Below are 24918 nucleotides of genomic sequence, written 5' to 3'. Positions count from 1 at the left end.
CCTTAGCAACTGCATTATCATAATAGATCAAGCTGTATTGGCCTGTTTTGTCGTTTTCAATTGGTCCAAACTCAGGATCTGACCACTTTTCCTTCTTCTGCTGCTTCTGGATAATGTTGATCATTCTGGTGAGGCTCTCCTCCGACCTCAGGATGGTCTTGCCAGACCTATACTTGAGGAAAGTAGAGTTGATGAATCCCTTATTCTGAATCAGTTCCTTCTCCACCTTCTTCCTCATTTCTTCAATCTTCTCATTCATAAGTGGAAGTAGCTCTGGAGCGAGAGTCTAAGCACCGAATACTATGCAAATCCGCAATTAAAAAGTATCTATTGAAGTTCCTCCTATGTGAGCACTTCGTTTTTCTCTTTCTTCCCTCCTTTCTTCTTGTCCTGCTTCTTAGGTTCTACCTTCTTGAAAAAGATGTTGTAGATGATTTTTCTTTAAATTATGCTGCAAGCCTTTCAAGCCATTAGTTAGAGTAGCAGTAGCCTTCACAGACAAAGTAATCTTTGAGGTGGCAGTGTTATTCCATGAAGTATTGGAGGTTCTTCTCGTCAAGTTCGATAGGCAAGATGTGAGAAAGCTAAACAAAACCATCGCTTTTCAGCAAAGAGTTAGTTTGAACAGCAAAGGACTCCAACTTTTCAGGCTTAAAGTAAAGATTCTATATCTTAATATAGGTTCCTGCCTGCAAATTCTTGCTTAGCCATTCCTCAGGCTTGCTGACTAAGAACTTCTTCTGGAGCATATCGCTATCGATGAAGCCATTGTTTCGTAAAATTGGATAATTATCTTCTTTTGGTTGGCTGTAAACCTGTCAGGAATGTAATAAGAACTCTGGAATTTGCCCTTCAAGCGTCCCTCTTGAATCAGCTCATTGACTGTGTCCTCAATGTTCCTGTTCTATATGCCTGTCACCTTGATAAATGCATCCAGTGAAATGGGATTGTTCAAAGCGCCAAGGAATCCCAAAACTTTGGATTTCTTCAAGAGAGTGTATTCCTTTGTGATGAGCTGGTTTCCAACAAGCTAAGCGGAAAGCAGTTCGATGTTTTCGCTTACTAATTTTTCGATGAATTTAACATTGAGTTCGTTTTCAATGGCAACATGCTCCAGCTATATTTTCCCTCGTTTTCCAGACGATGTTTGAGTCCAAGGATCAGCTGGTCGAAGTACTTGTTGGATATGAGGTTGTTAGCGTGTCTGGAGATGCCTCCTTTTTGCAAGACGAAGTTGACTCTGGACTCGATTGTGTCGACTCCGATGTTCAATATCTGGGGAATGATGGCTAATTAGCAGCATTTTACTGAGGTTGATTTTTCCTCTTTCCCGCACGAGGGTGATGATCTCCTTGTCCAGCTGATCAGGAGTAAGGTATTAGTTGCCATCGGTGGTCGGATAGAAGGCGAAGCCTTAGTGGTAGAGCTTCACCATGATCTCTGCGACTGTTCTTTCGGAGAGGGGATTTGTCTTTTATTATTGGACTGCCATCAGTTCCCTCTGCAACATTTCCAACTCATCGTCAAAGTCCATATTTAATCAACTATTATAGTATCATTTGCATGAACCCTATGCAGATGTTAAATAGTGACACTAATTATCATTTTTTGCTCTTCATCAGCCCAGGATCTCCTCAATACCCTTCTCCATCTTTTCCATCCTCTTCTCGTTCTTCTGGAGCAGTTCCTGAACGGTTAAGGTAAAATTTTTGATATCCTTTATTTCCTTTGAATTTTCCCTGTTTATTTCGTTTATCTTTTACTTGAGCGTCGCTTTGATATTTTCTTCCAGCTTGCGAGAAGCATCCTACTTAAACTGTGCCAGGATGGTGTTTTGTGTTAGAATTTGAGAGTAGGCAGTTTCAATTTTTTGAGTGTTTATTTTGAGACCATCCAAGATGAACTGGAGCTGACCTCCATTCATTTGAATATTATTGGCTCTCTCATGCTTCTGCCTTAGCTTTTGCTATTACTATTAAGTATAGTGGAGCACGTACTTTTAGATTTAGTTTTAATCCTATTTTTTAGTTCTTTCAAGTCTATCATCTAGTTGCTATGTGATTATTCTGCTAAATGTCTGCTTTTCGTTACTCCTCGATTGGTACATAGTTTACTGGCTGCATTTACTAACTTTTCTGCTACCCTCTGTTGGCTGAATCGATATTTTCTTCAGAATATCTGCTCATAACTTCGGAGGTTCATTTTAATCATCATTTCGTGCATTCTACTCCTACTTTACCTATCTCTATACTTCCACCTTAGGTTTTTAAATTTAGTTCAGCATATCAGCGACTATTTCTTCATCATCTTCATATCTTTTTTATGGTTATTTTTTCTCCTCCTCTTCTTTTTACTTCGGTGGAATTTCCTAATCGATATTAATCTTGCTTCGATTTTCCTAATATAATCATCTTCTTCCTGTTGGGATGGCGTCGGTGAAGGCATAATAATATCATTCCTTTATTCAGAGATAGGGTCACCAAAAATTGCGGATTCTCCTCTCTACACGGGATTGATGTGTTTTTTGATATAAACATCACCATGAAGTCCACCAGAACTGTAAGATGAGTCGCTATCGAATTCATTCATCAGTGCAAATAAGTATTGCCTAACTAATTATTAATTACAAACCAAATAAACCTTCATTAATGATAAAATATTAGAAAAAAACAAATACCTTCCTATTTGTTGAGGAAATGCAAGCAGCCTGACCCCTATTTTGGTTAGAATATAAAATTGAACAAAAATAGTAAGAAGTAATCATTTTTGGCTCAAGATAAACTCCAGCTATTCTATATGCATTTGGAAACCTGTTGGTTGGGGATGTGTAAGCTATTAGTGCTAAGATTTATTCATGCCATTCGTTTAAGGCCTTTCTTCTTGGTCCTAGAAAATAGCTTAGGCATGATCTTTCATTCTTTAGTAGCGACTTCGGTACATCTCGTCGTCAAGCTGGCTGAAATTCTAAATAAGGCATGCTAACTTCAAACTGGGATGCAAAGCAAGGCGTGTCGATTCTTCTGTCATTGGTAAATTTGGGAAATCCTCCATGTAAAGACTCTTCAATCCTACGTAAAGTGGTAATTACTCATCGACTTGTGGACAAAAAGCTAGGGTCACATCACTGATATCTTTGCTGAGTTGTTCGAAGTAATTGGAGTTTATTTTTTTCAAGGAGAAGCGATGATGTAAGCAATGGCTTTAGCACTTGAGATCATTTTTCTTGGAAATGGGTTTGTATTTGATTCTAATGGTGATCGGCTCCTTGATGAAGCCTCTCCTGGCGGTATTTTTGATCTTGAAGTAGCGAAAGCAAGGTTGGCTGTCCTAGCAATTCATCGAATTGTATATGAAATGTAATCGTTAAATAAGAATCAGCAATAGTAGTCACCATTATTTTAATTACATTACCATTTTATTTTTCATATTTGTTATTTGATCCTGGAGCACTTTGTATTTATTCTATTTGATTTTTCATACTTCTATATCAGTTTAGAAAATGTCCAACACCCTCAGAAGAACCCGCTCACCAGAAACCAAATCTCCACGGAAAATGTCAGCAGAGTGGATCTTCTCCACAATGGAATCAAACGTACAGTTTCCAGGAATTAATACACTAAGATATTTGCGAAATTAAAGATTTAATCCAAGTCGAGAAACCATTCTTTCCTCCCTAAGCATGCTAATGAACCAGAAATTAAAATTGGGAATGAAAATGAAAGGTTAAGATTGATGATTAGAAGCTTATAGACGGAAAACCAAGAATTAAAATCCAAAATAATCAAATAGGATAAATTAGATAAAATGGTCATGAAGAAAATCCAAAATCAAGATATCAGTTAAATAACTCTTTAAAAGGCTCTTTAGGTCAAATTACTATTGGAAACATAGTCATTAACCCAACAATTTTAGGAAAAATCAGTATACCTCAACTAACTAATCAAATAGCAAAAAGCCAAATCAACTAACTTACATCACTATGATATCTCATCTACGATCCTCCTTCATGCTATCTTGCATGAGTAACCTAGCCACAATCAAAATAGCATTATCTTAAAAGGTTTCTCTATAATATTGCAAAGCCAAATAGTCTAAATTCGATAAAAGATATAAAAAATAAGAGAAGAAAGCAAGATAAAAAGGAATAGCTTAACCTGCTAAATTAAGTTATTGAAAAACAATCAAAAGCCTTCCAATCAATCATAAAATCAAAGATGAAAATGAATGTATATGCATGGTTCCCAAGTTCGCACAATGACGACATCATTGCTGTAAAAGGACATTCACGATATCCGCTCTCAAACCATCACCGAATAGCGTAAGATTCAACAGCTGGTGGAGGACAAGGTTAAAAGTAAGCTTCAAATCTTAAAGATAACTAACTAAATTTAGACTGAGCTTATACGCACAAGGCACTCTGACACATTCAGAGTAAGATGGTGATGTTTTGTACCATTTTTAATACCCATATAAATAGCTCAATCAAAAGTAATGCAGTTCAGCCTCCTTATCGACTTGCGAATTAGCACTTCTTTCGGGAATAGACTGTAAGACCAGTCGTTGAGTTCCTCTTATGTCACATGCCGATCTATATAATTAGGTGATTACAGTCAGTCTTTTATTTTAAAAGTTGTTTTCTGTTTCTTCGTAGATAACGTTGTGGCTTTTTGGCTCGAACTTGTATCCGAGGTTGACCCACTACTTTCCAATGTATTCACCAGGAAGAAGACTGATCAAGTCAACGCTTTGGATGGTCTTGTCCTCGTTGAATATTCTAATGCATTCTCGGCATGCTCGTTCGCCCAAATAGTATACTTTATCACTCCAATATCTTTCATGCAGAACATATCTTTAGGCTCGATCAATGCGTATTTTTTTGGGTTAAGCAGTTCGTCAATGCTGTATTAGTGAATGAACATAGATTTTTCTGAGAGATGTTCATTGGGGATGGGAAATTTATCGACTTTTTCATACTCAACGCCCATTTAGAACTCATGGATGTTGATGTGCTTCGGATCGTACATGTAATTGACGTCACCATAGATGAGCAGAAACAGCTTGTCTTTGAACTTGTTGGTTGTGCTCGTATTTGCGGATGGGTAGAAGAAGCAGAGCTTGCGGATGTTCAGGTTCGGGATTTGAAAACGATGACATATAGACCATTTGTCACTATGCTTAGTCAGTATGATCACAGTGTGAGCTAGGTAATGAAAGCCATGAATTGCCCCTGATGCTTGCGTCCAGGAACATAGATGCCACTTTGTTTTTGAGGTTCAATTGATCATCAAGAGTGTATTGTTCAAAATTGACAGTGGCAAAGTATATTGTGCTCTCCTATACGAAAATCCATTTGTTTTGCTTTATGGTGAACCCGTTTATTAGATTCAGCTCCCTGTTTCCGTACTTGATTTCTATGTCCTTGACCACTTCTCCTCTCAGGTTGATGAAGTATATCTTGCTCTTGCCAAGTCCAACCAGATAGGGCTCTCTGTCCTTTCCTTCTCGATAAAAGCGATATTGAAAAGGTTGAGATTTTAATTGTTTTTGTTTCTGGTGAGAGGAAAACGATGATGTACGATGGTTCCGTCGTGCTCTAGGTTGAAGATGATGATTTGTGCTGTTTGGTTCTGCTGTGGTTTCGCCTCCAGGTAGGTGCAAAAGCCATTGAAGTTGTCAGTGAAGGCCAGCATTTTGAAATTTTAGTTGAAGGAGACCTTGCTTTGCCCACTATGTCCATAGTCATCTCGTCATAGAGATAGATGTGGTTGTCTTATTTTTGGAGAACGTAGGTGTAGTGGTAGGGATTGAGGAAGATGAGCTTGATATCGGTGAGGATGGTTTCGATTGGAGGAGTGATCAGCTTCATTGTGCTGCCCTATGCCCTCATTTATTTATGATTAATTTATAAGTTCTAAAGAGCGTGGGAGGAACGCCTAAGCCTATTCATATTTGAGAAGATAGATAGATCACGCCTTTCGTGCTTTATTCTTGATTGTTTATAGAAATTGATGATATGTGGGTTATTTTGCCATATTTTAACGCCTGTGTGCCGGTCTCTCTGCGTATTGGTAACCCTTTTAGTTTTCTCTGCAGAGCCTGTGTTCTTGCACGCTTTTTTTCCTTACTTTGGGATGCTCAGTCATGATCTTTTGTTTTTTCTTAAATGTTGAGGAGCTTTTTAATTGCGTTGATAGAGAGGGAGAATTTAAGATAGAAATGTTTTTAGAATTTATTTCTTTTATATAGGGTTTGCTTTTGCTCTTACTTTTGCCGATTTCATTATTTTTTTATGTCTGAGCGTTTCTCTTTGATATTTGGTTTTATGTAGCTTTTTCATAATTATCCTTTCTTCTTCGCTACTCAAGACGTCGATAAGTCTCTATATCTTCTTGGAAAGGTGTAAATTTTGTTTACGATTGAGCTTTAGAATTTTTGCTCAATTTCTTTTCTTAGATTTTGAATCTACTCATGTGCCTATGCCTATGAAGTTAGAAGGCAATCCAATGGATCGCAGTTAGGCCCATGATGACTATAGGCCAAAGTTATAAGTGCATTGATTTGGCTTTATGATAGAGTTGAGCAATTTAAGAAAGTATTCATCTTTTTGGGTTCATTTAACATTATTATGCCGCTTCGAATATATATTTATTTTGTGCAGAAATTGGCTTGAGTTTTTACATTCTGGATAGCAAGAAAGGATATGAGTAATCTCAAAAAATGATTTTTTGAATGTAGACTAAACGAAAAATATGATCTGGTATGTCCCAGCCATCTTTAAAATTAATCCTTCTTTGTATTAGAAAAAGAATGCAAGAGACGGACCATTCTTGATTTATGAGCTCTTAACATTATAATGATAATTAATGAAGCGATTGAATTGTGGAGTATTCATCTCACTAATGGTCATTCTTGTCAGCATTCAAGCATGCAGTAACGGATGCTTTGAATGCGACCCAACCACATCCAAATGCACAGCCTGCATGTAAGGATACGAATTGACTATTCTCGGAGATTGCGTAAAAAACAGTATCACCAATTGCAATCTATATCTAAATTCCAGCTACTGCCTGCGATGCTCTCCCACCCACTTTGTCCAAAACAATACCTGCATAAAGGACTGGTCGGGCTGCTATAAAAATCTAACGAAAACCAAATGCAGCGCCTGCTCATCAGAACTCTTTCTACTGAATGGTTCCTGTTTAGGAGTCTTTAATTGTCTCAAATACTCAGTCAACTACTCTTGCTCTTTGTGCGATGTTGGTTTACGCTTGTTGATAATGTGTGCATGGCAAACGATGATAATTGCGAAGTAGTTTCTCGAAAAAATGGAGTATGCATAAGCTGCCAAAAGGACTTTATACTTGTTGGGTACAAATGTATTGCAAGCGTTTACTACAATCCCAATTGCTAAATTTATGATAACTTCGGCCGATGCTTATATGCAAGGAAGGATATTTCTTGGATCAAGGCAATTGCTATGGAAAAAATGAAATACAGCTGATCAAAAGTCTTAATAAAGATTATCCAACTACTGATAACAGCTAAACCTCAGCCAATCCCAAACAAACAAGCAATAAGCCAATCAAGTTGATCCTAGTTCTCCTTAATCACAAGTGAATAATTCTATCAACCAAACATAACTTTGATAAATCCTGTGGGGATAGTTGCATCTAAAAGTCTAGCTGATAATACTGTCAATGATAGCTATTGTAAAACTGCATCGAATGGTATGTGTTTGGAATGTTACTCTAACTTCCATATAGAGTTTGGAGTTTGTAAAATCAATAATCCGCTCTGTAAAGAAATCTATCCAAATGGATCATGTAAATCTTGCTATCCCGGATATCTGCTGGAAGCTTAAACTTGCATCACTAAGCCAGTAACTTAACAAAAAATATTCAAGCAACAAACTAAGTGGCGAATGCTCTCCAAAAGGGAAATGACCCAAATTGTCAAAAATACCAAGGAACAGGAACCAAATGCTAAGAATGCCAAAGCGGTTTTTCTGTGAATATTAATGGCTTATGCATTCGCTTAAGCCCTAACTGCCTCAAAAATAACCTAACAGATGGAAGTTGTTTGGTCTGCCTGTCGCCTTACATGCTCATAAACAACGAATGCATATATCCCATAGCTAACTGCCTCCTCTACAGTAGCAATAACTCCTGCTACCAATGCTCCCAAGGATATTACCTCCAGGATAGGACCTGCTACCCCAACGATATCACCTGTGCATCATATGACATCATAGGAAGATGCACCAAATGCGTGGAACTATTATCTCGTTGGCAACATGTGTGTTTTTCCCGCATTCGGCTACGATCCTTACTGCGTGCTCTATACCATTCTTACTGCAGTACTTGCTTAATAGGCTATTTTCTCTAAAGCTATCGATGCACCCCGGTTGACTCTCGTTGCAATCGTTTGATTACAAGAGTGGAGTGTGCCTAAACTGTGGCCAAGGATTAGTAATAAGTGGACCAAATTGTGTTTGATATTTTTTCCATTTTACTGAACAAAAATTGTTTCTTTTATCGGTTTAATCGGATTGAGTTATACTACTTTATTATAAAATTTGGTAAAGATCATGGGCAACTGTTCTGCTGATAATGTCAAATAGAGCCCTCTCCACTCCTCCCTTCCCGGAATGGTGGGTTAATTGTACTTTCTTCGGTAACTTTAGAAAAATGACAACATATACCGATAAGCCATCGTGACAAGCCTCTTCAATTATGAGTCAGACAAGCTTCACAAGCATACATACCACATCATTGATAACTGCATCATCTGTAAGGCATAAGATCACAAAAAACATATAAGAGCCTTTGAGGATTCACCCCAAAATGAAGAAGTAGATATTTGCTAAAAAAGAAAGATAAAGAAGCTCTTTTCACCATACGAAAGAAGCACAATTACTTCAAAATTATACCTTTTGGGATTGAAAAAAATGAAACTCTCATCCAAAAGTCACTATGGCTTGTGGTTCGGTCTCTTCCTGAGAAGGTTCATTTTGCTTTATTTAGAAGCATCACATTCGATAGAAGGACGTACTCAAATTTGGCAGGCAAAAAGTGAAGGTGAGATAGATAATACTAGAAGAACATCATTTGCATAACGCCATCATCGATCTCACCCAAATGAAGGCCAAAAATGCAGTTTATAATTCAGTCAGATTTCCAATAATGAGCAAAGCACTGAGCCAAATTTAGACAATTTATAAGTCAAATCAATAGGCTAAGAATAAACCTCAACGTGCAGGATCTGTCTCGACCAGGATAAACAACAAATCCTTTGATCTGTCCTTGCAAATGCATCGGCACAGTCAGATACGTTCACATCAAGTGTTTAAGGTCATGGCTCAATACCAGGTTAAACGTTCAAAATTTGAAAACATCATCACGGTTAATGGACTCCAATCACCTGCGAAATGTGCAAGAGCCACTTCAAATATAGAGTGTTCCTAGATAATATAAAATACTACACTCTTGAAATACCCAAACCGACAAAGCCTTATATGGTATTATAGGTGGTTGGCAAGACAGCCTAATTTTCTAAGATTTTCCTCTTTGTTTCCTTCTCCATAAAAAGATAATGTCTATCGGAAGAACCAAGACATCTGACATACAGATAAAAGATCCTTCAATGTCAAGCATCATTCTAACATCTTCTACGACTAAATCTAAAAGAAGTTCTACATAACTGATAATCAGAGCAAGTACGGGACGTTCGTCTACATAACAAGAATATGCTGGTCAACCCTCACAAAAACATATAGTTTCAAATCGGAGGAGAACTCTACAGCTTTTAGGCATTCAGGAAGACTGAACCATTTAATGAGTACCATGAGGAGCAAAGGTACCTGAATGTGGTTCAAAAAGGCAATGAAGATTGTCTCTCTTCTGAAAGCTCGGAAAACTAGGAGGAGCACGAAGAGATATAAGATGAAATTTCATCAGAGGAAGAAGAGGAGATCAAAGCATAGGAATAGATTAAAATGACTAAAAATGTAAGTAACATTTCATCTATTCCCACATCAGGAAACCTACCAGAACTAGAATACCATTCCAGTACAGTCTCGCCCCAGCGTCATCAAGATGACTTAAGGATAATAGAAGCCAATATGGCTCTTAATTCAAATGATCGATGATTATACCAGCTAATTCTATCACATAATTGGGCAAGATCAACGCTAGAGTAAGTATTTGCGGAACTATCTAAGATTGAAAGACTATTTTCCAGTTGACTCAATCAGTCTGAGGATGTCTTCCTATGAAAGGTTAGTTTAAAGATGCTTGAAGCCCACCTCAAAATCGTCTTTGTTTATTACTTTATTCTTATCTGTGTCGAACAGTCAAACAACTAAAAAATCTATTTATTCATGTCCTTGTCCTCAATGATTCTAAATGATTTCAGCCTTACATTGAGATGATTGCTAGAAACTACGACAATTCAACTTGATTGTAATTTTAGCTCTGATTTCCCGTTTCCTTTATAAGCTGGACCACATCTTCATGGGTGACTCGCAACTGCATCGATCTTAGCACTTCGAATACGCACTTGGAAGAGATATATCCGTAGCTAAAGTAATCAAGCGAGGCAAATAACTCGCTGTATTATCTAATCTTTGCATCAGTTAAATATTCGGCCATTTACCTATCCTGATATAACTATTGATTCAAAATATTATAACATCCAATCACCCATCAGCCATAATAGGGCGATCCTGTTGTCTTTTTAAGGTTGTAATTTATTGCCAATTAATAATTAAATGATAAATCCTTTTCATTAGAGCGAATAAACGCAAATAGGGCTCTTTACCTTCTATAAATCACAGTAAGAGGAAACCATCTTTCAAAAAAAAAAATATAAACTGATGAAGAGAGCTTGGACCTAAAATCCTTAGGAGAGCAGAGAATAAGACGCAGGTTTATTTGTAATTAAAAACTGGAAAGAATAAATAAGCAAGTTTAATCAAAGACATTCAACAATAATCTCCTCTGCTAGTATTTTCTGAGAAACACCCGTATAAAGAGTGAACACAATCGGCCACCTAAATTACGCGGAACTCAATTGTAAAGTTATAAAGATAAAAACGAGGCAAGGAATGAAGGAGCAACATCAAGCAAATAACTATTGATAATCGAGCACAGCAGAAGTAATTAAAAAGGAATAAGCAAGGATATATGCTAAACCGATATAATAGGCCGAGCAATATAAAACTGCATTAATCTATTTAAACCATTCGAAAAATTATTTTAAAAACAAATTGTTCTCCAAAACCAATCACAACCACTCTAGCTATCAGTACAAATAAGACCCACACATCCATCTAATTCAAATTCATTTCCACTCCATAAATTATCAAGACTCGTATATATCCTTTTGGCAAGGATTTAATCGCTGAAACCATCCAAAACAAAGGAGAAATTCTAGAAGAAACTCTTTCTTTTTATGATAGAAAAAGACAAATCAAAAACTTCCAGAATAGAAAAATGAGCATCAGAAAGAAACCCATCAAAAACTAAGCAAAACTTGGCTGCAATTTAAAAAAGTAATTCAAAATATCGAAAATGATCAATTAAATTACAATAAATCACCCTTTAAGAAAACATTTCAAAGACCAGATCCTAAGATCCTAAGCTATCGGCTTAAAAGTGAAGGAAACCAAGAAGATCCATTAAGTTACCAGTAATACTTATTAAACTTTTTCGAATTTCAAAAAAATCGGCCTAAAGGAGCGGCAGACCAGCTTGAAATTCCAAACATCGGGCTAAGAAGTAGGGAACTACACTTATTCAAATGATCATTAAATATTTACAATTTTCACACATCATCCATTATAATTTAAGGGATAGGATTGATCCATCGAATCTTGCATCATTATGTGCCGAAGGGGACTCTCATCCAAGATAGCGCTGCAGATAGGCTTGCTTTATGCCCAATTTTGGGTTTAGCGACGAAGATCATAAGTGAGCCCGTCATCCCATTCCATGATCTTTCGAAAGGATTGCTTTAAGTCAGGCGAGGAGTGGAAGTCCTTGAATATCTAGTGAGTTTTATTGATGCAATCTTTGTTGAGAGATGTGAGAAACTCACATTAGCGAAGGCACTATATCCTGTGATTTCTTTGAATATCTCGGATGGTCTGTAGCTCATCCTAGGTGTAAATCTTAAGATCACGAAGCTTGGGAATGAAGCTTTTTTTATCTTAGTGCAAGGCTCTAAAGATCTCAATGTACTCAATGAAATTGAGGTTGGATATGATTCCGTTCATAAGCTTATAGTAGATTTCGAGATTGCTATGGTCTAATGCTATTCCGAGTAAATTCATGGTCAAAATTATTTTATTCTCGAAGATTTATTGAGATTGCTCATGTTCACTTCTCTAATTGAATCCGGAATAAAGAAAGAGATGTAATTTTGATTCTTAGCATTAAATGTGAATATTATAACTCAATAACGCTGAAACTGTTGAGCATTTCATCGTTTTTACTGATTTCTTTATTACTTTGGTCAGCAGCAAGCTGATTTAATTCAAGTTGATCCACAGAGGAAGCATAAAATGCAAACGAAGCACGCTGTTTAGAGAATAGTTGTGAAGAATCCTGACGACATAAGCTTACAGGGTTTTTATGTTTAAATGCTATTAAAGGTATACATAAACAGATCCAATCCTTTCAAAATCTATACATCTTTCATTCATGAAGAAAACTTAGTAGGCATGATTGATTTTGTTCAGACGATATTAGTTCTAATCTGTAATTCCCAAAAGAACTTAGTTGATTTGGTATGTCTCATTGAGGTATTGAATTAGCTTTAACGTTACCCTTTCGGTTATAATCAGGACAAAATCGTTAAATTCCGTTTTAGGATAAGCAGAAGTTTTATTATCTACTACATTTATTTCAGACTCAGACAGTTAAGGAACTGGGTCGACCTTGTAAAATATGATCATTTCGAGTCATAAGTGGTATTACAGAACAAAAGTTTTCTTTTTTATTATTTTAGCCAACTTGAATTAACTCTTGACATGCGTCCCAACTATTCCACGCTATCTCTCATATGATGCTTGCTAACTGCTGAGGTTTTAGCTTAGCATTATTAGTTTTTCACCTATTTTTTGGTTGGATTGCTGTTGGTTAATTCTTTGGTGTCAATCGGATGCTTTCCTCTGAGTGACTCATACTTGTTGCTGTTGATTGAAGAAGTGTGAGTCACTACTATCTCTGAGAGGGGCTTGTTTCGAGAACTTTGCTTGGAAGGAGTTTGATTTTAGCTATCCTGCTTATCTGCCTTGATGCAGCATGAGAAAATCATAGTTTTATAGTTAATAATGAGAATTAAGTAATTAAGCCAAAGGATCTCCTCAATTTGCAATTACAATTATACTATTCTGGTGAATAATTTTCACACTGAAGAGATTATCTTGACTATTCAGCAACTTAAAAATTTCTTTTGTGCACTTTGCGGCATCCAAATGATTGGTTTAAGTTTTGAGTATGAATTTAATTTTACTGATTGAATCAGAATAATACAGAATTAAATAAATTTCGATTCCAAAGATATTCTGAAGAGACCAATTTTCCAAATATTCAAAGTTCCAAGTGGTCATAGTTATCTTCAACAATATTCTTGATTAATTCCATCAATCAAAGTAAAAAGTGAAAGCTTGATAATGACTTTTGATTGATTTTTCCTCTTTATATGGGTATTTGGGAAGCCTGATTATAATAAATGAGTTATAACGACTAGGAGAGCCACCATTTGCTAATTTGGCTTAATCGTTAGCGCCTTCTCATTGGATAAAAACATCGCATATACTCCTTCGACCAGCTGAGAGCATCCAGGATCATTCCGTCCCTTCTCAACAAGATCAACGCTCACTTTTTCTCCGATATCATCGATACTGACTTCGACTACAAACCCTACCTACTCAAAATCTAAAAATACCTCAACCAGTAGAAGACCTCAAGTTCAAGCGGAACCAAAAACAACAGCTAATGTAGAATTAATACATGTCCGAAATGGCAAAACTCATTCTCTTCCTTATCATGCGCCATGAGATAAAACAAGAGTTTGTCAATAGAATCCTTGAACTTGAAGATGAGACGCAGATGTATCTCATGTATCAGATCAAAAAGGTTGAAAGCTGGCTGGAGAACAAAATGGAAATCAAAGAGGTATACCAGACAATTGAAAGTCTTGAGGAGGAAAATGAGATGCTAAATCAAAAGCTAAGGGAAATCGAAGCCAAAAATATGCAAGTGGCCGAACTTAAGACTCAGCTCTAGCAGGAAAACATAAAACTAACTGAAACTAATCGAATTAACAATGCAGAAAAAAATAATTTTATCGAAGAACTTGGCATCTCCCATCCAAAGGAATACATGACTATCTATAAGGACCTCATTCTAGAAAGAAACTAAATCGTTGCATCACACACATAGACATAAGCCTTGACGTCCAAATTAGCAGAGTAGAACAAAGAAATGCAATAAAAGATAGTAGAGGATGCCCTAATTATCGACCACCTGAACGAGTAAATCAGCAAATATCGATAAGTTTATTGCCACCTAAGAAAATCCACCAACTCACAGAATGACTTTTCAAAATTGGACAAAGAAAATATTGATAAGGAGTGCTCCACCACCCTGGAGTCTATCAGGATGATCAAATCCATTAAACGAGAAAACGATGGTGCGTCTTTCTGCCAAGGCCAAAACGTGAAGGAATTCGAAGATGATGAGCCTTTAGAAGAAATCATGCACAACTACCAATAGGATTTAGTTGCTAAGCTACAGGAAATGTATGTGAAAATAGGTAATTTGAACAATCAGATATCAAGCCTAAAGGCATAGAACCATACAATCATGGCTAGCAACCGGCAAAAGGAGCGCATCGTAAGCGAGGCATTTGAGGAATTCCAATAATATTCATTCAAATACAGGCTAACAATGAATTGAAATGATGATATTGCACATAATTGATTAAAATGCATAAATATAGCCATCACTGCGCCTCGGGAGGGTCAGAGAACACGATCTTGCCCTCGTAAAAAATGAGCAGGCTCTCGGCGTAGTTTTCCACCATGTAGGAACGGGTTTTGTAGCTGCGAAGCTTGTTGCTGCTCTCCACGTAGTAGAGGTATTCACCGTTGCAGCCCCTGCACATTCCCAAAACTGTCAGTTTCTCGTCGTTTGGGCTGCCAACGCTGGGAGCGGTCTCCTTGCCATGCTTTTCGGAAATCTCCTCCTCTTCAAATGGAGCCTTTTCATTGGAAGGCTCCTCCTCCTCATGATAGATCCTTTGGCCGATGTCCTAGTTTTCCAATTTGCACTTAACCTGTTTTTGCTCCTTGGGGAGAGCTTTGGTCTTCGAGCGTCTTTCCTGTGGGGTCTTCTTTGGTTTTGGAGTAGACTCGTTTGATCTGCCAGCTGCTTTTTCCTACCTCTTTCTGAGCTTGCGGGGCCTTTCCTCCTCAGATTCCTCGTTCTCCTCGTCTGAGCTCTCCTCCCTCTCTGATTTTTCCTCCTCTTCGGACTCCTCCAGCTTGTGGGAGGACTTCGAGCTATTCCTGAGAATCTTGGAGAATTTCTCAGGTTGCTTGCTTTCCAAGCCGAGTCTGGGGGGACGCTTAGAGCTGGAGTTGGGGCTCTCCTTTTTCTCGCTTTTCTTCTCCTGCAGCCTGTCGAACTACTGGACCATGTCCTTGACGTACTTGAGGTTTTTCAATGGTTCCCAGGTGGACTCTTCGACGGAGTAGCCGACCCATTTCACCCTGTACTCGTACTGGTCTAGGTTATGCGCTTTTTTACTCTTTTTGTTGAGGCGACGATCGATGATGCCTTCAACTGCGTACTCTGACATTTCCGGCTGTTAGCTTATAAATTAATTCCAAATTGAGCCAAATATAAGCTGAAGTAACAATTTATAAATTGTGGTGCACTTATCATCCATGATATTTCTACCGTTCCAACTCCTGAAGTCTCGAGAAATAAAAATATCGTTTATTCATTATTATAGGTTGACTACACCTCAATTATTCAAATTCAAATGTAATTTGTCTTAATCAATGACGACAGAAATGATAATGATTGAGTCATATTTTTTGTTGCGTGATTTTTATTGTGTTCATAATATGCATAACTGTCAAGATAATGATAAAAATGATGTTTTAACAGTGTATTAATCGACATTTGATGTGGATCTGCCAAATTCTGCAAAATAGCATAGAAAGTGATTTGTTATTCCTCATGAAAATCATCTTATATAAAGATAAGTAGACTCTCTCGAGGAATGAGGATCTCACATCTAAAGTTAGATTTTTCCATTATACGAAGAAATCATAGGCAAAGATGTTGCAAGCATCCCCAAAGTCACTTTAAATAACCTCTCAAATTTAATCATCCAAATTATGGGTCCAACAATCAACTTAATTCATAACTATAATCAAAAGTCATTATTCTCTAATCTGAGCAGATCAATAGCTTCCTGGTTGTAGAAGCTGTCACTCAGTATCTTGTTTTCCTTCTGTTTTTTTGTATCGATTTTTTTATCATACCTGAATGAATCTTCATTGAAATCTTAATCGTTGGGCTAGCGGATCGAACTCACAGCCGATTTTTAGTTGAGGTATTCAAAGAAATCCTTTCTTTACTATGGAGCCTTTGGGTTCGGCTTGGGATTGTATTCAAAGCTATCACTGTTATTATTGGCTCTGCTGGGTTTGTAGCCCATATTGTAGGAAAGGTCAGCAGCATTATTTCTTGGGGCTTGCTGCTCAAGCCTAAAGGAAGTATCTCTACCTTACCTTTTGGGGGCTAAGCTTCGAATATAAAGAGGCATCATCAGGAACATCAAACATGTTGTTTCTTTCTGTGTAGTTTAATCATCTCTTTCGTTATTTGGCTTTCTAACTGAGCCAAACTGGTTGAAGGAAAGCTCACTATCAATCTAGGCGGCATCGTAGAATACTCTTTTATTCTTGTTCTGGTAGTTGAAGCTTAAATCGTTCCTACTGTTGTTGTGATTAGCGTTATTCCTGACAGGATTGAATCTAAAACTCATCTACTGTTATTGGTTGTTTCTTTGGTAGTCAAGGTATTATTTGCGCTCGTAGTTGAAACTAGTATTAAGGTTGTTTGCTTGAAAGTATGATTGGTTGTTACGGCCAGGATTCCTTGGATTGTTGTATACGAAAGAATCATTCGTGTTGGCTGGTCGATGAGCGTATCTTACATTCCTCACCTCACCTACTTCGAATCGATCATCATCGTATCTATTTCGGTCCCTCCATGGCCTCTCTTCACCAAACTACCGCCGATTGTTCCTATATTTTTATCTCGTCCTTGAGTAGTCACGACCTCTGGGAGGACTTCGATTGTGTCTTCTCTTTTCCATGATTTCGTTCATCTCCAGTTCCTTCACTTGAGCCTTGTACTTTTCAGTAGCATTAAACTTATCTAGCAAATATCTGGGCAGCTCTGCTTTGGCCATTTAGAATTTTTAGTAAAGCTCCTTTTTCTCTTTGGGAATGTTCTTCTCTAGCGATGTAGCGTATCTTGCCCACAGAGTCCTCTCAAAGGAAAAGGTAGTGTATGGCTTGATCAGGAACCAGCCTAATTATTGCAGATAATTACCCCTTGGAAGCTGTCCGCTGTCTTCTTCCATCTTTATCGCCTTTAGCTGATCTTCGATGACCAGTTCCGTCTCTGAGGCCGAACTATATACCAATTTGCATGTGGAGTCATTGATCCATATTATCTACCGAATTTGCGTGGAGAGAATTGCAAAGTGGTCCCTTATTTGCTTCGTGGTTAGAAAGTCCACCCCATAGATGAGCAGTTCGCAGGGATTGGGGATAGTCTATGGGTCGGAATAATCGGGTTCCAGCTTGGAATGGAAGTATTCGCAGGAGATGTTGATGCGATTTTTTACTTAAAATACTTGATGATAGCTTTGTTGAGCTCTCTCTACTTGGTGGGGATGTCTCCTTGGATATTGGTCTTTATAACCGCGAAGCAGAGATCAAAGGGCTAACTCGATAATAATGCCAATCCAATGATTTCCTTATTCCTGGCTGCATCCAGATGGCTTCTCTCTCGTTAGTGGTTCTTCATTTTAATCCAAGCTGATGGGGTTATCAGCCGAGCCTTTCATCGATTCTTTTTTTATATTAAAATAAGCGATTGACTCCAAATAAAAAGGCAAAAAACTTTCTCACCACACATAATAACCAAATCCCCCAACTTTCTCATAAGTCTTGAAAAATTTAGGAAAAGGGCATGGATTACGGATGCTGTTATTTATGAAATTGACGTCATATCTGGTGTGGACTTTAATTTAGTTTATCTATTCTAAAAGTAGAAACATACAACAAAACAAAATCCCTCTCAAAAATAACTTTCGGAGTGTTTGAGCTAAACCAGGTAACCTTTTGGTTGAATATTTTTGAAGACTCCTAACTGTAAACCCAAAAGATGAAAAAAGCTAGAAGTTGAAGGATCTCCATTGAGCTTATAATAGTTGAATAGGGTTAGATGACAAGAAAGATGAATATCAACCAAGCTAAAAGACATTCTACCACTATTTCATCTCGTACTAGAACAGCTCCAGCGCAAGGTCATGATTCTCCGATTCAAATCGACCCTATTGGCTCCCTTTTTCCTAGCGGATGATAACTTCATCAGATTCATCGACAAACTCGCATTTGATTTCGGGAATCTCTATGCTCTATACGAATTTAGACTAGTAGTTTATGGTTCGGTATTTCAAATAATGCCCTTTGGTAAAGAAACCATTCGGCGCGAGTCTTCTGGAGGAAACGGGAACCAAAACGTTCTCGAGTTTCATGTTGGAGCAGTATTTAATCTCAACGGTGTATTAGTCTTACTGGAACAGGAAGCACACGATGATGCCTCGGCGCCAATTATTATCATCGGTCCTCACATCGATATTATCACCCGTCCTTAAAGCTTGCAGGTCGATTCTCCTCTAGGCTTCCCACTCGGCGAATTCTCCCCTTCGGCACCAATAATTCACCTGCTATTGGCTGGTGGGCAGAATAAACCTACCTTAGAAGAAGGATACCTGTCGATAAAAGTTTGGACCATTTTGGCCGGCTGGATCTCCTACGTATCGATCTAGCGCCTGCAGAGGCAGCAGCGCAGGTTGAATATGCTGTTTTCTTAGAAGCACTTGAGGCAGTAGCAGTGCCCACATGGCAAGACTATCGGACTTATGGCGATCTAGAGGCAAATAGGGCACTCGCACTTGCTGTTGTCCACCAATTCCATCAATCTCTCCCTCTTGTCATCTGCCTCAAGGCCGATCCGTGTGCTATTATCCTGCGTTTGGTTGGAGCTTTTATTTCTCAGACGATTTTTAATCATTTTCTAATACAGTCCTTGGAGGCGGGATTCGAGGTGAGTTTGATTTTTCTGAGAGTTTCTCGTATTTTTTATTTTCTTGTTGAAGTTTCTCGTAATTTTCTTGTAAGCATGGATTTCTGAAAATATAATAATTATAAGAAGTGCAAATTAAGCTATTTGCATTTAAGCTTGATGGTAGCCTACGTATGACCATTTCTATTTATTTCCCTTTTTGATCGAAAATAACACGATGAGATATTTTGTAATCATTCGCACCCATGGACTCATCAGGAAATATTAAAATTTAAACAGAGAGGTATGATAATATGCCTTATGACCAAAATGCCCAACTTAGTAGCTTAACAAAAACGCAAAAGCCATTTTAAATCGATAGTTACAATTGCGCACTCACTTAGATAATGGCCGATTTTGGACAAAACACCCTTTTTACCCCTTTCAATTAATTATAACGACCTCAAGCCTGAATAAAGTTTATATTTTATCAATAGATTAATTTCAAACTATGAACTACCCAACAACTAACCTACTGTCATTTTTTAAAAACTCCTAAAAAATTGCCAAACTCCCACCCTATCACACCCGCCCATCCCAACCAAAAGAAAATATTCTGGCAAATGCAGGCAATATAATTTATTTGGAATCGCTATGCCATCATATATTAATTATACTTAACGTCGTCCATGAAGCAACCGACCCGAAAGGAGAGCAACCATCTCATAAGTAACACAAACATATACAGCAGCAATCACTAGTAAGGACCAAAACCACGTCGAAAGCCAACCAACGTAAAGACCGTAGAGATCTTCATGAATAATCTTGATCGCCAAATCAACGAATCATATGGAAAACTAAAAAGAAATCGAGAGAAAATCGCTTCGGGGAAAAAAGACTCCAAATTCTCAGAATAAACGATGGCTTACGCCGCCTCATCCACCCTCTACAGGACAGACTAATCCAATCTATGCGTCTCGATCAACCCCAGTCCCCCTCGAAAAACCTCCCAATCCATACTGAAAGCTCAGAGATCACCATGCTCGACAATAAGGAAGTGATGGAATACATCCATATGGTCTACGACCTGTACAACATCAGGGACCCCATGCAAGAGAACTAAAAAGCAGAGCCTGAAAGATACTCAACAAATAAAAAAGTTAGAGCGTTCAAAGACAACCTCCAGCGGGAAATCGGATCAGCCTCTACCATGAAAAATTCATATATGTATAAGTCAATATAGCTCAATCCCTTCCAGGAGGACAAGAGGGCATGCAAAAAATAATCAACATCAGCAGCTAAGATAGAAGTTGTGTCGCTGGTCTCCAGAAACCAGTCCAGAAATGGTTCAAAGTAAAAGAGTTAAAGCTAGCCGAAGGATAAACAGTCCACCTATCGTTTTAAGAACCAAAATGTCCTGTAGAAGAAGCAAAAAATCAATATAACTGCCACTCACCGCATTCAAGCCAACCCAAAAGCGCCCTTGCCAGCATCCCACAGCTCTTTCGGTTCTGCTTTATGTGCTAGGAGCCCATTCTTTAGTGCAATATCGATTCCCACTAAAGATTTGCTAGCCTCTGCAGAAGGCCCTTAACTTCAGCTTTGAGGAACTGCTACAGATACTGGATCGAAAGATAGGCCATTTATCGAATAGATCAACCGTCACCTGATTGAAAAGACAGAGGAGAAGATTAAGGAAGAGTTTAAGGCCATCAAGTCCAGCGTCAGGAATTGGCTCACCCAACTGCCTTCAGAAGCATTAACCATCTCCATCCTGTCCAAATCTAGTGGTTCGAGCGGCTCGAACAGGCTGCTAAACAGAAACTGGAGGGGCGAGTTCAGTAAAATCTAATAGACGATCAGCAGCAGTGTCTGTTCTTCCTTCCATCTCATCCACAAGCTGCAATGGTTTTCCAAGTTACGTTAAAACATCGGCATTAAATTTTTTGCAAACCAATGATTTTCAAAATATCTTACCCTTCCCGTATAGATATATCAGTTATATTCCTTTCTTGATATTAATTGATGGAGGATTATATAATTTTATCAAATTGATATCGATGAGCCAATTGAATCTTTTCCAAAAGTTTACAGAATAATAGTAATACAGATCGGTGCTAAGCCTTGCCACCAACCTGTCCGCCATCTTGGACTACTGCTAGTACTCCATCCACGGTGAGTTCAATGTCAATGATAAACTTAAATACAAGAGCAAGAACCGCAAGAAATAACTCTCATAAGAATTCGTAAAAGCATTCAACACGATGAATCGGGAGGAAAAGATCTAGTACTACGTCCGAGTCATCGGTTATATCCGAAGATTCGTCAAGGAGGATTACGAACCGCCAAAATCACCCTTCTCTGGCATACTCAACGATATTGGCTTTTCGAGGAGCTTCAACATCAAACGGTGGAAATAAAAAAAATTGAGACTGGACCAAGATAGACACATCATGTTCGCTGAACGGGAAGTCAAAATAAAAACGTATGAAATGAAGGACTATATGTTGAGGATTTCCAAAAATAAATAGTACTACAGCTTTGTCCTTGAAGCAATCAACAATAACCCACCAGAAAAGTCAAGAACCGTCCACATTGGCTTCAGCGATAAGGCGGTATTCGATAAATGGTATCAAAGCATCAGATTTTCAGTCTAATACAGATAGTGGGAACTTTATTGCTTTCTTTTTAGAGGCAAAAGCACCAAACCCACCTTCACTACCGACGACGTAAAGATAATGACCAAATCATTCTATTCGTAAATAGGCAGAAAAAATTCAGAAAACTCAGATGATGACTACCTCTCAACCAGCATGATTGTCGAAGGCAATAAAAGGATGTAGATTGACTTCAATCCTCTTCCAATCGAGAAGAAAGAAATTAACATCATCCAGTAGCTGTAGAAGAACGAAATGACCAAAGAGGAACAACAGGTTCAGCAGCTAAAATAGGAGATCAACCAGTATTAAGAAAAACAGGATTTAGCTCATGTTAGGAGGACTATTGTGGACGATCTGATCGATGGATAGATCTTTGAGGAGCCTGATGTCTTTGAAGAAAGACTGTAATAAGAAGATGAGAAATCAAAGGAAGTGAAGAAGCATTTGGATCTCTTCCATAAGATTTATCCTGAGTATGAGCTTTAGTAGCTGGAGCTCTATCTCAACTACTCGATTATCCACGAAGAAGACAACCTGAGGATTTATCAAAACCAAATCCTCCAAAAACGACTGAAGATGGTGATTACTTTCTCCAAGGAGAAACATTCAGTTGACCAGATCATCTCAATGATCTCCAAGGTAGAGACCCTCAAGGAACTCAACGAAAACATCCAATAAATGCAGCTCAAGACCAACATCCCCTCTGAAAACTCAGCTCTCATCTATCTGGTTCTGAAACCATTCAACAGACTCTACCGGTCAAGAGATTTTGTCTTCATTCGCCATGTTTTCAAGTCAGGCAACCAGATCTACATGGTCGACAAGAGCATCGAAAATACCAACTATCCCCCATTCATGACCATAGTCCGAGGACAGCTATGCATAGTCTATGGTGTCTTCGAGCGGTAGGACAAATTCGAGCTCATCGCAGACGTGGAGGTAACTAACGAAGGCTATTTAAACCTTGTGCAAGAAACTAACTTAACTTTGAAGTACTTAAAGGCATTTAATACGCTTTCCACTGCAACTGTCTAGGCGAACGCATATAAGCTCTTCGATTTGGAATGGGACATCAGCAAAAATCAAGCAAACCAATTCGAAAACTAAATCAGGTCCAGAAGAAAAACCCTCAACGAAATCACCAAGAAAATATCCAAAGTTGAAGAAAAGAAATAAGTGGAACGCCAGCCTGAAGCAAGAAACTTCACTAAGAAAAATCCAGTTTCTGAGGAAGTAGCGGCTTCAAAGCCATAGAAGCATGAACAGAAGGATCATAACAGCAATGGCAAATCACTTTAGCACAAAAATAAGTCATCAAGTGTGTCTCCTCAAAGTCATCAATCGCACTCTAATCCCCACCAGAAGGTCTAAGTAAAGCGATTCGATAAGAAGACTATGGAAGAGGTGGGTGAGATCAGCGCAGAGTAAATAAAAGAATAAAAGAAGAAGGTTTAGCACTTCAAAGCTGATCTTTCAATCGTCCGCCAGCTCGACAAAGATGGCTACGTCATCATTGATAAGTCCTACCTCAAAAAGCACTACATTCTCAATGCAGTCGAGAAGTAAAAGTCAAGCTTGAGATTCCAAGACGCATCTGAAGGCAGCCCTATTTGGAAAAATGAGTGGATCCACGATGATAAGGAAGGCAGCATGATTTTCATCCATAAGAAGAAAATAGAAGACCAGAAGGGCGTCCTCAAGTTCATCCTCTCTAAAATGGCCAAAAACTTAGTTTCTGGTCAGTCCATCCTCAGTATCAGCTTGCCAGTTGACATCTTCGGTCCCTAGAGCAACCTGCAGCGCTTCATCTATAGCATGGTCTACGCCCCCCTCCTCCTCGAGGGAATCGAGAAGGAATCCCCCATCAACAAGATGATCAGAACCATTATTTTCGGCCTTACAAACTCGGTGATGTATCTCAGCATGGAGAAGCCATTCAATCCCATTCTGGGAGAAACCTTCCAGTGTTGGATCAACGGATGTCCAGCTTACGCTGAGCAAATCAGCCATCATCCTCCCATTGGTGCACTCATGCTTAAAGGAAGAGGATACGACGTCACAGGTATTAAATGCATAACACAGCTCAACTGGAGTCTAAGGTTTCCCTCGGAGTCAATACTGGAACTGGAACAAATGACGGCATTTATCGAGTCAAGTTTGCAGACAAGACAGAAGTATGCTTCATTACTCCAGGAGGAGAAGTATCAGGCCTGGCTCACGGCGATAGGAAGTTTAATCTGGTCGGAAAGTGTAAAATACCATCTATATAGCTTATTACTGGATCACCAATACAAATATCATGCTATAGCTGGTATTTGACCCCTTCAAAAAAGGTTTCTTCTCCGTGGGAAAGCAGGAGCAGCCTTCTGATTACTTCTAGGGCACCATATATGAGGTAAAGCCTGAGTTTATGGTCAAATTTTTGAATGGAAAGCGAAAATAACCTGAAGAGAAGGATAGGTTGAAGAGCTATGGAAAGATCAGTGGAATTTGGAACAAATATTTCAAGTACAACAACGAAGAAATCTTCAATTATGAAAAGCTGTTCCCTCTAACTCTCGAATTCGAACCCAATCCGATACCTTCTGACTCCAACTGGAGGTAGGATATCGAGTATCGGAAGCGCAATTAAGTCACAAGAGCACAGACTGAAAAGGAAAGGCTGGAAGTGCTTCAGCGCAAGGATAGGAAATTAAGAGAAAATATCATAAGAAAAAGTGATCGATGGGTCTAATATCATTCTTAAATATGCAACTATATGTGGGAGAGACTCGTATAGATATAATTTCTGGGGTTGGGGTTGGGGTTGGGGTTGGGGTTGGGGTTGGGGTTGGGGTTGGGGTTGGGGTTGGGGTTGGGTTGGGGTTGGGGTTGGG

At 38.4% G+C, this 24918-nt stretch overlaps 1 protein-coding gene across 1 annotated transcript; it reads right to left on the bottom strand.

The window, feature by feature from the left end:
• Positions 1-15009: 15009 nt before the first annotated feature.
• Positions 15010-15867, bottom strand: LOC116245526 (uncharacterized). The gene is made up of 3 exons (XM_031617023.1): positions 15698-15867; positions 15449-15574; positions 15010-15304 (listed from the first exon to the last, which is right to left on the bottom strand). The coding sequence occupies exons 1-3, from the start codon at positions 15865-15867 to the stop codon at positions 15010-15012; spliced, it is 591 nt and encodes a 196-aa protein (XP_031472883.1).
• Between the last annotated feature and the right edge of the window lie 9051 nt (positions 15868-24918).

This window comes from Nymphaea colorata, unplaced genomic scaffold (assembly GCF_008831285.2).
Source record: "Nymphaea colorata isolate Beijing-Zhang1983 unplaced genomic scaffold, ASM883128v2 scaffold0717, whole genome shotgun sequence".
Classification (NCBI taxonomy): domain Eukaryota; kingdom Viridiplantae; phylum Streptophyta; class Magnoliopsida; order Nymphaeales; family Nymphaeaceae; genus Nymphaea; species Nymphaea colorata.
Note: the sequence above shows the minus strand (reverse complement) of the source record. Positions and strands in the feature narration are given on the sequence as shown.